We start from the raw sequence: 18,458 nt of genomic DNA on the forward strand, positions 1-18,458 counted from the left end.
GATGAAGGGATTGTGCTCTCTGTGGCAGCACGCAGCCAGCCCCGAAATCATAGTGTGATGATTAATTCTTCTGACGGCTTTGACATCTCTTTTAACATTGCTCTGATATAAATAAATGCTACTGAAGTTAGGTGTAAGTGGAAATATTACCTGATTCAGTGACATGGAAAATGAAATTGAATTATCCAAGAGCATTAATCATTAAGGCAGCTTAATGCTGGAACTGTGTAATTGAACACATGTATTTTCCTCAAAGGATTTAAAATGGTTAGATAGGGACTGAAGCCCAGGGGCAAACTTTTAATTCCTCTAAGAATTCAGTTAATAGGTTAAATTGGAGTTTTCTGCACTTCTAAATTCAGTGGAGATTAGTGGCTGCTGAGAAAATTTTTGGAAAGAAGGAAGAAAAAACCCCAACCACCTTGTGTGCTCTCTGCAGGACTGTCCTGCACACTTACTTACTCAATATAGACTGGGGGAGGTCATGGCTAAGCTCCTGAGACTTGTGAATCAGAGCTACAAATGACATTGCAGAGCTGGGCCCAAGCCTGGTCTTGCAGTGTTGGACTATGACAGAATGCTTAAGACTAAGCAATTTTATTTTATAATTTTATAATATAATACCATTCATAAAAGTTAGTCTATGTTGTCTCATTGTATTTTACTTTTAAAATCTTATAGAATATTGAATTTGTGTGTATATATACATATATATTTATATATAAATATATATAAAATATTTACATTTTGTGTCTCTGCCTCATGCAAAGATAGAACAGTAGTTTTTAATTTCTGCAGCTTCTATAGTTTCATTTAGCAGGCAAACATACAGTTTCCTACAGTGCTTTTAAGAAGTCACCAAAGACAGAAGTTTAGGGGGTCAAGCAAAGATTTCAGTCATGCAAAATAAGTCTCTGTCAAAGTGTAAATAAATTCCCTTGTGTGCAAGAGGAACAGAGAGTATATTAAAATATTAGTTTTGGTAGAAAAGTAATCCTATTTTAGATGCTTTTCCTTAAAAATGTCTCTCCTTTTTCTTTTCTCCCATTAGTTGCCATGTATCGAGAACCATCTTTGCATGATATTGGAGAAACAGTGCCAAAGGCTGGGGTGACTCCAAGTAAAAGCACAAGTGCATCTGCAATAATGAATGGCGGTAAACCAGTTAACAAGAGTAAGACCACATAGCCAGATCCTCACAGGTGTTGTGACTTACTGAGTCCTGAGTACAGTTGAGCGATTTATCCTTGCCAGACTTTCCCTCTGCAGTGTCCGTGGATCAGCTTGAGGCAAGTGAAATACTTGCTTGTTGCTGTTTCTGAACTAAGTCGTTGCAAGCAGATAAATCTCAACATGTAGCTCCTCCCACAACAAGAAGACACCTGGATAAACCAGCTGAACTCAGACCGCGGAATGCCCTACCAGATATTGGAATGCCTTTTTAATATCTTTTCTGTGACTGTGACACTTCATGTGAATGACATACTTCACAAGTACACTTGATACCTTGCCTGCTGACAATTGCCGATAATCCCTTTTTGAGTCCAGTTTCAGCAAAATCCATGTGTTTAAGTTCTATTTTGTAGCACACAAATAATCAAGTAATTTCTAGTTAGATGCTGTAAACCTGTGCTATTATGGATTTCTCTTCTTCCCTTTTTTATAAGGCTGCTCGCTCCACTGTCTGTGATCTTTTGCAGGGATTGTGTTTCTCTATAACTTAAGTGTTGCCAGTGGCTTAGTTTTGAAAGCAATCAGGGAATCAGGAAGCCTTCAAAAATCTATTATTGCAAATTATATCTATAAAGAATAGGATGTTGTCTCTGGCTTACAATATTGGCTAAATGTGAATACTCTTAGTAACAGATACTGTGCTCCTGAGGTTGGCATCAGAGTGGAGGGAAGACTGTCAAACACACCGCACGATAGAAAGTTTTCTGAAAAGAGTGTTTGACATCCCCCTATAGTTTCTTTTTGTGTGTGTGTTTTATACATATCACAGGCTTACTGGTAATGGTAACATTTGCCTTGCCCAGCGAGCAAGACCCACTCATTTTTGGGAAAGTGGGTCAAAAGAACTCTGTAGGCCTTGTAGGCCTGAATTAAGGCTCATTTTTCATCTACTAAATCCTCATTATTTGAAAAACAACCACCACCAATAAAAAAAAGGTAAGACTAACCAGAACTGCGCTACCTAAGTCCATTTCAAATATAATCCTTTCCTGTTTTTAAGGAACTGAACTTAATGCCATTGTTATTTTTGGCTGAATTCCACACACACTTAGCAAAGCATGGGCAAGGATGTTGTTGTGTTCTTTTTTGCAGCACCAGTGCAAAGGGTAGTTACAAATTATAGTTTAATATTTCTGGTGTTTTAAAACACGTTTTAAAACTGGACATATTACAAAACTTTATTTTTAATTTTAGCTCAGCATGCAAAGTCCAGTCCTATGTATCTCATCGATATCCCAGTATGTATCTCTACTCAGCTTCCTAGGATAATACGCCCACCAAATTGCTAGATAAAAGGTGCCTTGCCTTGATCTCTGTATACTGTACCTTCTCCTATATGAACCTAGAAAAAATCTAAAACATTATAAAATTGAAGCCTTGAATCATTTTACAAGAAACACCATCAACACTTTGAGTGTGTCATTTATGAACAGTGAAACCAATGTTAGGGGGAAAAATAAGTTTTAGACAATACCACAGAGATGCCATTGAAGTGTTGATTAGTTAGTCATATGTTTTCATAAGATGAAAAATATAGGTACTCTTGGTATGCTTAAGAAGGTATTTGCTTCTTGCAAATGTCAACAAGGACCAAATTGTACCTCAGTCTGGAAAATTCTGTGTGAGAGCCCTGTCTTGGCCTCTTGCTGTTATCTTGATATTTAAAGATAAAAAAGGAAATTCTCCATTCCTTTTTGCATTGCATTTCCATTGCATTTCTGGCAATTTATTTTAGCATGTCGTTATGCTGACATCCCTAATGGAGCCCACTGATTATTTCAAACTCCTAACCTGCTCAGCTGAATAACTGATGCAGTCTAGATTAACTCTTTATGCTAGTTTTCATGTGTTCTGTTTTTGTAAGCCACATTTAGTACACTGTTGAAGGAGGCTACTATAAAGCTGCTACATTCTAGATAATCAAACTGATTTTTTTTTCTTTTTTTTTTTTGGATAGGTCAGACTTCCTTGTTTGTATTCATAATAAAAAACGGCAACCTAACACTTGATGCTGGGTCTTTCTTGGAGGGAAGGGTGAGGCAAACCTGAAGCCCAAACCTACGTATAAAGAAAAGAATACAAAGCTACTTTAATACTGTGATAAAAATACAAGAAACTGTCCCCTTGCCTGCTAGCTCTAAACGGTGGAAGGGGGGGGGAACCCAGCACCACTTTATTGAAAGCCTTTAGAGTAAATCTCAGTGCACCATTCTCAACCCATCTGGTCTGGGGCAGGGGCTGTACCATCCATGAGAAAACCAAGCAAGAGCAAAGCCAATCACATGGTAAAGTGAGCTTATGCTGAATCTGGGGAATCTATGGGATGCAGCAGCCTTGATGTTGTATTATCTACTATGTCCCTAAAGTATCCCCAGTCTTTCTAGAATTATAGGAGGAGCAATTTGGAATATTTTGAATAGGCTAATAAAGCTGAAGGCTACATCTTTTCTCTCTCTCTCATCTAAATTTCATAGAGTTCATGGGGAGATAATACATGTGTTTGTGTCCCACACAGTCGTCTTTACTTTCCCAAGTTTAAGAGCCTGGGGAGAGATAGGTTTGGAAAACTGGCTGAGACATGCAATGAGGATCTGGCTTATGGCCTGATGCTACTTGAGTCTTGTTTTCAACATTAAACTTTCAATCCCAGCTAATTAAAATCTGCCAACCAGATTTGGAGCTAGAATTAAGGCCAGATTTAATTTTTGTAAGCCATTAGTTCATACTGGAAATGCAACTTTTTCTTAGTTCTGTTATTGTTTATGTGGACTAAATACATATGTGTGTTTAATCCAATGACTAGATGTCCTAAAAATAATTTCTTCTACAATCTGTTTAAACATAGCAAAGGGGTCTTTAAGCTTTGGTTACTTCCATTAATTTTGTCTCTTTTCTCACCTGTTGCATGGGGAAGAGGATGGCAAGGATGCACTGCATGTAGTAGGTTTTGTAGATCAAAGAACTGCTGGTCTGTATTACTGAATTTACATACATATATGCAAAGACTTTGTCTGCATTGTTTGTGTTTATTATTTTTTGTTGTATACACAGATGCAACATGTTGAATAAAACATTTATATGAAGGCATACTGAAAAACAAACAAAAAATTATGTAACAAGTAGACTGTGCAAAACATCATTGCACTGGCCACAGTATGGTGAAATTTAATGTAAATAGGTTGGTGAACTCAATTCTCCCCTTTTACCATGCCAAAGAAAATTTTAGCTCCTTAATATAATACCTCTATTGCTGTTTTCCAGGATAGGACTTCACCATTTTGTTCCCTCTAAAGTTAATTTCACTGTTAAGTGAAAGCTGTTTTCAACTGTCTGTTACTACTAAAGCACTGTATAGCAAATCTGACAGAATCAGTTTGTATTTACAGATTGAGTGTTTTGTACTTACATGTCTAGCTGTCTGTGAATCTACAGCAGTCCATATCTTTTGCATGCTTGCTTTGTATTTTGTTTTCCTTCTGGGTTTTATCTAATGTGAGAGAGAATGTTTGCACAGCAATCAACCCATCTTGCCATCTCATAATGCACAGATGTGGTAACACTACACATAGTCATTCTCTCTGCTTTTGCTTCCTTTGCTTTTTTTAGTCACTCTCAAATCAATTATTTTTAATATACTGTCCTTTTCATAAAATTTAACTTGTGTAGAGTCAGGTTGCTCCTCAATGAACACCCCCCCCCCCCCACCACCAGATATAAAATAAAATAGTTCACTTTGACTATAGTATTTATGTGAAAAAATGCTAAGAATTCTGACTTTTTATACATATACAGGGAAACTTTTTCTCTTGGTTTGAAGCCACTCTAAGAAATGAGGTATGAAAGCAGCCAGTTTGGTCCATGCATTAAAAGTGTGTCTTGCTGTTCCATCTGTTTATTGGTATAAAGCAGAAATTATTCAGCTCCAGTCAAATGAAAATGCAGGTGAAAATAGACATAGTAAAAAGGTTATCTTTCTTTTAAATGCCCCTTTGGATAAACTCATATTCTGTACAGTGCATTTTAAAATGTCTAATAACAGTATTTTTTTTCGTGATGACTAATGCAAATGCTATGACTTCTTTTTAAAGATGTAATAAAATCTTTGTTCTATTACCTAGTCACAGAAATATTCAACATAGCTTTCTTCATCCCAGTAATAAAGCGTGTTCTATCATTTAGCTATGCAGTGAGATGCCATTCTATAAAGAAGCAAGGGCAGTGCATCAGAAAAGGCAGACCAGGTACAAATCTTCATTTATATGGTTCTAAAAGACGGTATGGCCAAGGAAAAAAAGATCATGAGGACATTAATAATTTACAAAAGCAAATCAATCCACAGCTGTTTTACAGATGACATGCCAGAAGATGCAATATACAATCGGCATAATTCTACAAAATGCTGCAGGTGTTTTGTAGAAGCATTCAGCCCACCTCTGGATTGTGTTCTTTCTATTGTAAGAAGAAAGCAAGGCTGTATTAGCATTGTTTCTAAGGTTTACCAATCTAGCCAGTACAAAATCCCCATTTATGCAGTTTGTTTTCACCACCTATAACTATCTTTTGCCACAGGCCTGAAAGCAAGTTTTTAAAGTCACTAGAGATGAAGAATCAGCCAGTATGTTTCACTCCCTTATGCCTCTTCCTGCTTTTACAGTTTATGTATCTCAGATTCCTGTCACCAGGAATGAAGTGTAAAATCACAATTTATTAATGTAACTAGTATTTTCACATGTGTGGAATAATAATCTTATTCCCTCAGGTCTCATTTTTCTAGGGAGGAAATGAACCACAAAACAGGTCTGCTGGGAGTCACATCACCAGTTGCCTCAGCATGAAAGGGGGGAAAAATGTTCAAGCAACATTGTAAAAAACAGAGTAAAAAATGGAAAGGAAAATAGATATTCATTATACTTCTAGTAGTCTTAATAAACATTTTAAAGTTTATAGTGGTAACACCATTGTGTTTGATAATTTACATTTTAATTAGCCCCTGACACTAGCTGTGTTAGAATATTGTAGTATAGTTCCATACTTACCTTAATGAAAAATTTAGACAGCACTTTTTGAAATTCTATGGCTATGTAATCCACCCAGTAACCAAAATGTTGAGGTTGGGTATTTTTTAAAAAAATTTCTAGCTAGAAACCAGAATTAGTTTACATTCTTTTTATATATAAATTTAAAAGGAAAACAAATTGCAAAGTAAAATGCATCAAATAAGACGCTGAAACCCTCTAAGGAATCTTTTTTTTTGTCTATGAATGTGAATACCTGAAATTCCAAGGCCGATCCACAGTATCTATAAATGTTTGTCATACCAGGAAACAAGTCAAGAGTTTCTACTGCATCTAAATAACAGCATTGATTATCTACTATCTCCTGTTTTACAGCACTAAATGCAAATGGAAGGAAATGCAGTACAACCTTGTGTCTTTCACTGTTTACATTCTGACTCAGCAGAAGTATGTATATGCCAAAAACTACTGGTTATTATAGGAGGATTCAGGTCAGCGGTATTCATAAATATAAATAAGACCAATAATCTGTGCTCTCCAGTCAGACGCCAGGGTTGACAAAAAGCATATATGTTAAAATATATGAAAGTATTCTTGGTAAGCTCTACACAGTTTAAGAGTTATAAGTACAAAATACAAACTATAATTTCAAAATGGGTTTCTTTTAAGTTTCTTTATACTGTATCAATACATTTTAGAACTCTGCTTGATATTTTGGTTATCTAAAAAGAGTGCAACTAGCAGCCTTGGGATATATGCATCTCATTATTTATGTGCATAACTCCTGTACAAGTTATGCATAGACATTTGGTGGTTATACTATGTCTCCCTGAGAACATGGGTTTCACAAGCTTCATTTTTAGAAAGAAAGAATTCAGTTAAGAAAAGATCAGGTAAGGTAAAGAGCAAGCTACATGGGAAGGCGGAATAATAAAAGTGATTATTCAAAACAATTCATAAATTCATTTACATTTTTTTGCATTCTAATTATTACATGTTCTGTACCATTGTATTTTCCTATTTCAAAAGCATCCTTTCTAAAAGAAAACAAATTTCTAGACTAATAATGGAAATACCTTTTTCAGTTGATATATAGTTTCCTTATTTCTGAGTCGTGTACCTCTTTAAAAACCTGGACCTTGGCACCTAAACCACAATATTACAGTTTGATATTAACAGGAAGTATTTTCCAATCATTTAAGCAATTTCTTGATTGAGCATAATTTCACAAAATGTAATCACTTTTGAAATAAGATGTATGTATTTTTTTGCTCTAAAGAATTAAAGGGCTGCCAAATCTACATGTATAAAAAAAAAAGAGACTCATATGTAAATAAGTTAGGGAAGTCCCAATAGTTGTGCATCGTTCATAACTCAATGTGAATTTCACACTGAGCAGCATTTCACCATTGGAAAACAAAAATAAAATTTTTGTTCATACCACTGCTTTGTTTGTATTTACTGTATTTAAACTTCAATTACTTTGTTGCCGTCATCTGAAGATCTGTGGCTGAGATCAGTCTACTGCATGGTATAACTGATTTTTCAGGTCAGTTGACCTTCAGGTTTCCAGCTTCTATGAAAACAGTGAAATTCAATGAATACCATGTGTGACAGTGCAATCTGTTCCAAACAGTGATTTCTAATAGCACACAGAATTGTCATTCTAAAAGTTATTAGTGTAACAACTTTTCCTTTGCTTTACCTTTAAGAGGACTAGGTAAGTGTACACACATAGAAGTATGATAAAAGCACATGAGTTGTAGGATACATAGTCAGAATAACAAATCATACATTTTTATCTTTATTATTTTCATTTATTATACTCCTATAGGTTATGCATTTGAAAGTATTGTAGTATGTAGAACAGATAACCAACTTATTGACACTTTAACCACAGAAATTAAAAGGTTCTCTTGTGGACAAAGGTATGTTCAAACACATTGGTTCCTTAATCTATGGTTGTCAGGTAACTGGACCTCAGTTATACAATCCTTTGACCAAAAAAAAAAAAAAAAAAAAAAAAAAAAGTTTTGATCAGCTTTTTACAGCTTCTATTGATTTTGGAGCTGGGGCAGAGTCAGGATTATTAGAGAGAAAAATGGTCGAACAATGTATTTGCCAAACACCATAAAATTGATCAAATGTATTATCTGACAAATATTCAACTATCTCTACTCTTCTATGGTTACATACTGATGTGGAGATCTGACAACCAAGTAAATAATGTAAAAAAAGGCTTTCTTATTTTTTTTCCAAAGATTGCTTAAGAAATAGGCTTTAAGGATGTAATGTGAGCCCCACTGAAGTCACTGAAAAACTATGGATAACTTCCATAGGGCCAGTATTCTATGATTTCAGCTTTTTCTTTGCTCCCAAGTGAAAGCATTTTTAGTTTTGTCATGCACTTCTTAGGGAGCTGGCCTTCCAATGACTGTTATAGAGTATTTGCATATACGTATGCGTGTGCGCACGCACACACTATTTCTGAAATTAAATGTCCTAGCAGCCTAAAGAAAAATCAAACAAAATTCCCAGTCTTCGATGTCTTTTGTTAAGGGTATTCTGTCCCCAGCCAGATTTCACAAGCATTTCCATTCCAGCCTTCCCAGCACTCACAGTTTCCGCAGCTACAAACACCATTGCCTAGAACAGAATGAATAGAGGACAATTATCATAATTGAAATGTACTACATTAAAATGTGTTTTATGGGAAGTATAAAGCCGTACTAAAGTAGTTGCATTGTCCCTCTAATGCCTCCCCCCCCCCTTTTTTTTGTAAGGAAGCAATTACTGTACCATTGCATTAAGAAGCCACCCCCAACCTACACTTTTAAAGAATTAATAGCATTCTCTCAATAATGCCATCAGCAGAATTGCAAATATTGTAATTATGCTACCATTATTTGCACCCAGCCGTTGAGGCTCAGTGTTCACACTGCACTTCAAGGTGCAAGGAAAAATGAGAATTATTTTTAACTATTATGAAGAAATAAAAAGTTATAAACAGAATAGTAAAAAAGACATTGCTTTGAACCTTAAAAACTTTATATCTAAGTTCTCAAAGTTCTATACAAATAAGTAATATCTCATGCTCAGTGTTTCATGAAAATATATTGTCCCTATTTTGCCAAGGGGAAACATTAAGTACTGAGACCCACATTTTCATTTTCCTTTTATTTAAATATTTTGGCTGCTCAGCTTGAGACATCTACAGCCTGGTTTTGCAAGGTGAGCTGCTATTCCTACCAACTTCGTAAAGATCTGTGAATGGCCACTGCAGGTGAAGATTGGGCTCCTAGTTGCACTGGGTACTTGCAAAAAAATGGACATTGCTAATCAAGCTGGCGAGGTGACCAGGTTTCTGACCAGAACTTACTACTGCCAACTCTCCCACTCTGACTCTAATCAGCTTGCAGACTTCCTCCACATCTGATAACCGCTCAGCAAAGATTTTCTAAACTTAAAATTTGTAGCAGGCAGCAGCCATCAAGTTAATATAACAGTTCCCATACTGCTGCTTGTCACTAGGTTTTCTTATTATGAGGGTTTGTTGGCAACCTGCCCATTTCTATTTGCATCTGCCATCTGAACTCTCAGCCAATGTTGCGGTGAAGGCACCTTTAATCACTAGCCATCACCTCATAAGAAAAGCTGTCAGGTATTTCAGCCTCCCAGTGAGAACTGTTTGAACGCCAGGAAGCTTTGTTAACCAACACAGCTATTCCTCTCACCTAGCAAAGATTATCAGATAAGTGAATGTTTTCTGTGACTTGAATGCATTACACACACAGAAAATCCAGTAGTGAGGACAAAAGTTTCAGAAATCACATAATCATAAGGCTGTTGATATGTTCTTTGCCAAAGAGGAGTAAGTTGTGGGCTATTACAATGAAAATTGTTGATGGATTTCATAACTGATCTACTTATTTAAATTCATATGCAGACTTTCACCTGTTGTTTTGCAGCCTTAAGTTGATTATCACACCGCATGAAGAAACAATTATAGTGGGTTTGAATAACAAGCAAATGCACTTCCTCCATCAGCGGAGAAAGAAGAAGCTGGGTTTTGTCTAACATAATTCCCATCAACACGGTTTGTTTCTTGGAGCAATTAAGTGTTAGTCTGTACTGCACCTGTGCAAATGAGACCGTCGTGTTTGTCACAGTCTCTGTCATCACATTCACAGAAATCACCCGAAGTGTACCATTCCTGTGGTGAACAGATGCACTTTCCACAGTGGCAGGAACCTGAAATCACAGATTATTGCTCACAGTCAAAGAGCGCTAGCATTTTCAGACTAGACTATAGCATCCCCGGACATGCACACATGCACACCCACACACACACAAAATTGCTGTCTAAGAAGCTATTGTATGAAAGAAAATAATCAAGCTAAAAGCTTTTTGAACAAAAGGATTCTTTCTGGGGGAGTGCGAGTATGGCGGGGCGTTCCTTCTAATGCTTTGATTCCCTTATTTCATTTAATCAGGACTCACATTTTGAGGCTTTCCTTTGGTTTCAGAGACCTACAATCAGGGCTACTCTTCCCAGTAACTGCTCTCTTTTTTCTAGCTAGAAAAGCTTAAATTGTCCCTGGCCTACTGTAACTGAAGGCAATAAAATTGTACCTAGGAAAAAAAAAGGCCCTGCTCATCTAAGGCCCTTGGGCATGGGACCACAAAAGACCAGAGGTGCCTAAGCCTAACATTTAGACCCTCAAAATCTTCACTACTACAGATGAAACTGTTCCACCTCCCGCAGAATTATTAAATATTTGCTCGAGGCCAGAAAGAGTGCTTGTGCAAGTAACTGCGGTTCAGTAGTTTGCTCCTTCCTGCAGAGACCTGACCTCTTGTCAGATGACTTGCCAGGTCAAGCCACTCTCCTCCTCCTTGGAGACATCAGGTCTCTTCTCCTCAGGCTTGAGAGGGACTAAGAGGTGATGTTCAGGAGAGCACTGAACCCACCAAGGCCTGGGGTGGCACCAGAAACCTCTTTTTAAGAGAAGACTCCCACAAACCCTTACCTTCAGGAGAAGGTTCATGGCTCTGAATCATGAAAAAGGATGCTTGACCCCAGGCGATCACGAGACAGGGAGCCAGTAACCTGGGAAGATTGTGACAGCTGCCTCTCTGCAAGTCAGAAATGCCACTAGGAAATGGCATTTCCTCTGGGTCAAAGTAAGCAGTGTTTATGGAGCCCATCCTCAGCTGCCTGACCCCCTTCTCCATACAAAATTCAGACACTTAAATGGGAAGTCTATTAACTGCAGAGGCAAAAGTCCTTTAGTTGGTCCAGCTCTAAGAGAAGTTTGCTGTAGAATTTATTTTAAAACAGAACAAAACAAAACTCCCCTCCTCCCCACAAAAAAAACCCAAATAAGTGACAACACACATGTAGCTTTCAACTATGGGAGGCAGAGTAATAAAAAAGAAAAAGTAGAGTAAGCAGCTGTTGACCTTTAACAGAACATGCTTCTAAATGAGTTAGGTGCTGTTGAAAATCTCCCCCTCTTGCACTATTTCCAGAATTATGGTAATAAGAAGTCAATGCATTTAACACAATATTTAAAAAAGCATAGAGGGAAGCTTGATTCTGTTGGAATGTAACTTAAACAGGATTCATGGGTTACCACAGGACCCAAGCCAAAGTATATAACATGATGCTGCCTGTCTTCACATTCCTTTCAGTGACCTCTGAAGAAATCCATAGGAAGAATCCAAATATAAAATTTCCTTTTAAATAGGTATCTGTCAATGTCAATCATATTCCTGCAGGAGTTTTCCACAAACACTAAAGTATCTCTGATCACTGAAACTTAATTCTTTAAAATTTCAGAGCAGCCCCAGCAGAGTATCTAATGTTTAATTAAAAATGTTACTAATTTACTCTATTTATTGTAAGCTGACAAAAATTAATTAACTAATTTTGGAGAAAGGCTGTTTTAAATTGCAATGTATGGAACATAAATATATCTACAGAAAAAAATAATGATTGGGACATTTGGGAACGGCAGCATTTAGTAAAGCATCTACTTTTCTGTGAATTCTGTGAGTACGGCTTACTGATCCACAGGAATCAGGAAATACTGACATTCCCTACAAGGATAAAAATGCCATCAAACAGAGGCAGTGAAGAATAGCATACATATTGCACAGTTACTCTACAAAGAGATACACTTAGACATACTTGAGAGTAATTTAAACTGGAAGTCTCTGTTTCTACAAAGTACAAGGCAAAGATAGCTGAAGATAATGATGAAAAGCACCATAGTATGAGAATTTTAATGAAAGTAAGATAATTAAGAGCATAGTATTTAAAGAAACCTGATGTGATTCTCCATAATCAAATGCTGATGCTGCTACTGAGAGATGACCAAGATATTTTAAGGTTATTTTGCAGAAGATAGAGCATATTTGACACAAAGTAAACTAAAGGAAATCAGGCTCCACAGTGTAAAATTTGTTAGGGAGAATGAATGTATTAAGTCTTTTCCCTGAACAGGGCATGCTGCTTGGGGAGCCTCCTCAGTTTAATTAAAACAAGTTTAATTAGTTGAGGGGTGTTTCCTTGGAATCCCAGCCAGATCCTCTCTCATTGTTTTTGGCTCATTAACTAACGAAGTCCTGCACAGTTACAGTAGCCATCTGTAGCCCTACGTTTATTGCCAGTGAGGCAGCAGCATGGTGGGTGTTGCTGTTTTCCTTGGTAAGAGTTTTTACTACAGGTGGTATAGTCACTGAGCCAAGATTTTGCAGACAGATAGGAATGTGGATGTCCAACTTCGGTTATATTAAGAGAGTGTAATTTTGTGAAAGTATTTTCAGCAGTTATCTGCTGAAAAACAGGTCTCCTTAGAGTCTATTAATCCGACATACAAAAACCGAGGCTTCCTAAATCCATTATAGTGTTTGCATATTTGGCTAGGATTCCAGCAAAGATGGATATAACCAACCCTGAAAGAACTCATTAGTGCATGGGTTCTAAAATCCCTGCTATTTGACCAATAACGGTTATTTATTGCTTAATGCACTGAAACAGAAAGAAAAATTTCTCATTTCTGGCCTCTGGATGTTGCCAGCCACTCTAGCTATGAACAACATTTTAAAGTATGGGTACCTAATAATAAATGATTTCCAAACATATACTTAAGCATTTGTTAAAAGAAAAGAAAAAACAGGCAAAAAGAGGCAAGTATATAGCCAAAAGCTTTGAGTAATTTGACTGACTGCCTATGATCCCCATCCTGCTCAGAGAAGCTGCAGGAAACAGTAGCCATAGTCCTCTTCACAACTAACTTAATCAACATGGCCGTGATAGTGGTGCCCATCCTTAGCCAGGCACTTACCCAGGAAGCCGAAGAATAGGATTCTGCATCCTACCCCAACAGAGGTAGCTTGGTCCCGGGAGAAGAGTGCCATATAATCCTCTCTTAGGTGGACTGGATCAGTCCTCTGAGTCTTGAAAAGCTTTCATAATACTCCTGTTTATAGGAGAGTTCTCTTTTATAGGAAACACAGGCACTATCTAAAGGGAAGTAGATTGTTCCCCAAGTCTGAAGTACCTAAGAACAATTAACCGATGCCTAAGATAAAAGCCTATTTGGGCACTGGAATTTACTGCTAGGATGTTCACTGGCCACTGACTTCTAGAAGTTATCTTACGTAGGTATTTCTTTGCTGGGACAAGTGCTTACATATGACTAGTTGCTCCCACAATAAGGCAACTATAGCGACTAACTTGACACAACTTTATTACATTGACAAGTCTTCCGGGCAACCTTCTATCACACGGGAAGCTTAGCTGTGTCTGGAGGCCAAATATACTTCTGAAAAAATACCCAGTGTTCCTGAGTATGGATTTAGGGTCAGGTTTGTAATTCCCATAGAAATCAAATGATATTCGACAGTGAAATTTTTCTACCACAGTAGAAAATCTGGGCCTTTGGAGCCTTCCTTTTGGCAGCACTGCCTACATGCAGCTGGGTATAACTTAGAGCAACTTTCAGGCTGCTTCAGACTACATCAGTGATCAGATACCCAAACAGCCCCATGGGAAGGGGGGCCATTTGCCAGTAGCCAAGGGAGGCAAAAAAATCTTTGATATCTCTGTGAATTCCTGCCTGATGATCTGTTCCCAAAGCTTCAAATTTATGTTGCGGTGCTGCTATATGTGGTCAAAGCTAATTCTTCTCAGAGCAAGCTCCACAAACTGGAAAAAATAACTTTCAGCCTTCCTTACAAGAAGGTGGCAGTTACCGAAAGGGTCAGCTGGGAATCTGCCTGATGTAGAAGGAACCCAGGTGCTTCTTCCAGCTAGCTAGTATGCTATTTTTTCCTGTCTACGCAAGAGATACACGGACAGAGGAAATGGCACATCAGGAGTGGATGGGGTCAAAGTGCATTGCATTCTAGCCTCCAGCTAGTCCCAGTACCAGGTTTTTGTCTCCTCTCTTTTAGACATATTATATATAAATAGGCACCTTTCACTATGTGGGATCCCAAAAGCCCACCCCCCAGTAATGCAATTTCCTAGCCTGAAAGATTGCAAGGTAAGAACATTTAGGAACAAGTTTAGATAATTATGAAAATTTTCTAAATTTTATTTCTCCTTGTGACAATTTTTCACAGCTGGACACAAGCCGATGAAACCACCTGAATACAACATTAAAACTTAGCAAAAAAGAGGGTCTGTGGGGTTCTGCCATGGGTCCTGCAAAGGCCTACCTTTCCTTTGCTGCTGTGCTGGGGAGGGAAGGTTGAGCATACCAAAATGTCACCAGTAAATACTCTCCTTGATTCGCTGCTTCTTGAGATATTACATTTACCATCTTGCCCGCTGCAGTGTTACTATAGTTAGTGCCCCTGCCCCTCAGACTGGATGGAGCCCTACCATTTAGTTTATAACACACAGTTGTTCAAAGCAGATCGTCAGATACACACATACAGGAAATTATATGCTACTAACAAATTGCATAGAAGAACAGCACTGCTAAGCATGTACGGCTGTGGTGGGTGTTTGATCAAATGGATGTAAATGCATTAAGGAGCCAAATATAACATCCTTTTAATAACAGGTGCCTTTGAAAGAAGGGCTACTAAACAACAACCCACTGCCGCACACATTAGTCTCCCAGAACATGATCATTTTCATCTGCTGATATACAGTAGCTCAGCTACCAGTTCTTACCCTTCCCTGAGCATAATACACCATCCGCTGATTCGCAAAGACTTCTGCTCTCCTCCTCCGTCATGTTGCACTTTCTTGAATGTTGGCACAACTTTCCAAACCACCCATCCTCACAAATGCACCGGCCACAAGAGCAAACACCATGGCCTGTAAGGACAGAAAGGTAGTTTATGAGCAAAGCAAACAGCAAGCGGTGACCATGGTCACAGCTGAGATCACCTGTGAATCCCCCCAGTGTAAAGGGCATGCTATGAGACAGGCAGACATGTGGCACAGCTTTCAGGCAGGATGGCCTTTTCCGGTTCTCTCACTGTGTTAAACGGGGTGTCCTGGTGATACATGGAAAGCACAGGCTTGGCTCCCCACCTCCTGACCTTCTCCCATTTTGTTCCTTCATCTAGGAGTCCTAAAAAGTCAACAGTATCAGATGTCCCACAATCCACAGTGCACTGAGGAAGCAGCTGTCAGAAAGGGTTAGAAGTGGAAGCGTGGCATCTATGTAGGGTAAATAAAATACCTTGAAGGCAAGGAAGAGGCAAGATAGACAAATCATGCCATGCCAGGGCTCTCGCCCTCTCCTTCAAGGAGTGGACAGACACCAAAAAGCCTGATAAGCATGTGCTGCATGCCTATCATAGCTTCATGCTGTGGGTATCTGAAGATACCCTTTACTCTTCCTCCTTCTCCTAAAGCACAGACACAATGCCATTCCATCCCATGTCTTTAATCCTGCTGTCCCCACACTTTCGTGTCTCACCCACATATGCCGTACTACCACCTGAAGAAGCAGATCCTGCCACTGGCCTGAGTGCAATGCAGCACACAGCAGAGAAGGCAAGGGAGCTAAAAGCTGCAGTCTCCTCCAGCAGCCAATTACTACAGGTCATCTGAGCTGCTATGTGTGGAGTAGCTGGAGTGCAAAGTCTGGACTCAGCATACTCTGCAATTACTATAGATTAACTCACATACAGAAATTTGATGGAGGATGAAGAGAATTCCCCCATGTTGCTTAAACTGGTTGTACCTAAACCAACCGGTAACCTACAAAGAGTTGCTCTCATCATCCTAAAAATATCCTGTTTCTCTTCTGTATCTCTTCCCCTCCAGACACAGGTATCGCTGTTCAGCAGTTTAAAAGTCTGGCACTTCCACTCCTGGTATTATAATGAAATTTTGAGGGAGGAGCAGGAAGGAGGAAGGGACCAGAGCATTCTCCACAGCACGCCCTCACCTGATATCAAGGCGTGATTTAAAAGAACAAGAGGTAGGATATCATAGTGGGGTCTCTCCATAGGGACACATAGATTTGAATCCTAAAATCAAGATGGGAAGCTTGAAGAAGAGAATGCAGGAAAAAAGGAAAGTATGAGGGAAAATGGATAGGCAGAAGAAGAATAGACCAGCAAAGGTATGCCTATCAAAAGATGATTAATTAACAGGGGAAAAAGAAGGAGAAGAAGGAAACGAAAGGCCAGAAAGGAATTGGGGGAAAAAAAAAAAAAAAAAACCCTAGAGGGTAAGTGGAGGGAATAGACTGTGAAATATTAGAGAAAGAAGGACAGTTAATGACAAGTGATGGAAGGGCCAAAGAAAACCAAGAACAAGGATCAAAGAAAGAACCTAGAGTGTTTAATGGATTAAAAAAGAAGAAAAAGAAGAAATAGAACTTTAGAGGATTATTTGTTTAAAAATAACAATAGCAAAATGGAAAATACATCAAATGGAACACTGAGGGGGAGATCTAGCCAGGAACAAGGCAAAGGTGACAACAAATATGAAGAGGAATAAGGAAATGGAAAATGGGAGAAAGCAAGAAATGTCTCCCAGACAGAATTTCACTTTTCAACATCAAATAATATTTCTGCAGTTGAAATATCATTTCAAAGCTAATCTGTTTACCAGGCTTGAAAGAATCAAACTATACATACTAGTGATTTTTGTCTATCTTCTCTGCTATGCAGGGCAGGGGAGTGGAAATGAAGTGACTGGGATTATATGGGAGTGTGGGCTGGGAGGAAGGGAAGAAACAGCAAGGATATCTAGCAAAGCATTGAGCTGTAGGACACAGAGAGGCAAACCAGCAATTTTACTTTCCTGCTCTGCAGCCTTCTCGTGAGGCAACAGTGAAGCTCAACATTGTATATTGGGAGGCAGCACCATTAGAAGTCCACATGAGAAGCAAACCTTGTAGTTTGCTGAAAATTGAATTCCTTCATGTTTTACTGAGCCAGATACTTTACTAATTTAAATTAGTAATCACTGGAAGCTCCAGAGTCTTGGTGCTGTTCTTATTTACAGCCATCAAAATGTTCAGAACAAGTTTTGCAGCCTGGTCACGTAACAATTACTAAACTGTGTATCAATTGATTTTTATTTTTTGGTCTAATTAACTACACAAATTAAAACGATCAATAAAAGTGACACAGTCTTATTATGACAGTATTTCTGACTGCTTCTGCAAGTGACATTTAACAATCACAAATCTACATATATGCATTTAACATATGAAAATATCATGTATTGTTAGCTAGCAATAATAAAAAGCTTGATGCTACTTTAGCTTCTCTTTTAAACTGGGAAACAGGAACAACTGTACCACAAACCAAAACATAAGAGGTCAAAAAAAAAAAAAAAAAAAAAAAAAGCAGCTCTACTTTCTCATATGCTGCTACCAGGTAGATGGCATGCAATCATCTACATTATCTTACTATGTATGGCTAAGCTTCTCTCAAAGCATTTTTATCTTCCTTATTTGTTCTTTTCTCAGCAAGATATAGATTAGATTTCAGAATACCTCAACTACTGAAGAGCTAAACACTTAACCTGATTTAGATGTTGGAAAATTATTTGTGGAGATACAAATACTTGTACTCATTTTAGCACAGAAGAATGAGAAATCCATGGTGATCTCACGGAGGAAATCACTTTATATCATTTTACTTGTATAGTCATTATGATTTATAGAAGGAAGACCATGATCATGTCTGTAAAACCCCTATGCAAGTCAAAGAAAAAGA

The 18,458-nt window shown here is 38.1% G+C and overlaps 2 protein-coding genes across 8 annotated transcripts in view; one reads left to right on the plus strand and one right to left on the minus strand.

Annotated features, from left to right (window-relative positions):
* FGF14 (fibroblast growth factor 14) overlaps positions 1-7,691 on the plus strand; it is a 411,876-nt gene extending 404,185 nt beyond the window's left edge. For all 6 annotated transcript variants that reach the window (XM_064504324.1, XM_026121620.2, XM_026121628.2 and 3 more), the window contains one exon: positions 1,052-7,691. In XM_064504324.1, the coding sequence (XP_064360394.1) occupies positions 1,052-1,188 (137 nt within the window). In that variant the 3' untranslated portion in view covers positions 1,189-7,691. The remainder of the gene's footprint in view (positions 1-1,051) is intronic.
* A 348-nt stretch (positions 7,692-8,039) lies between these two features.
* The window catches only part of ITGBL1 (integrin subunit beta like 1), a 151,350-nt gene continuing 140,931 nt past the window's right edge, over positions 8,040-18,458 (minus strand). For both annotated transcript variants that reach the window (XM_026121617.2, XM_026121618.2), the window contains 3 exons: positions 15,442-15,588; positions 10,386-10,499; positions 8,040-8,894 (listed from right to left, as the gene is read on the minus strand). In XM_026121617.2, the coding sequence (XP_025977402.1) occupies positions 8,803-8,894; positions 10,386-10,499; positions 15,442-15,588 (353 nt within the window). In that variant the 3' untranslated portion in view covers positions 8,040-8,802. The remainder of the gene's footprint in view (positions 8,895-10,385; positions 10,500-15,441; positions 15,589-18,458) is intronic.

The sequence above is a fragment of the Dromaius novaehollandiae genome, chromosome 1 (assembly GCF_036370855.1).
Source record: "Dromaius novaehollandiae isolate bDroNov1 chromosome 1, bDroNov1.hap1, whole genome shotgun sequence".
NCBI classification, from domain to species: domain Eukaryota; kingdom Metazoa; phylum Chordata; class Aves; order Casuariiformes; family Dromaiidae; genus Dromaius; species Dromaius novaehollandiae.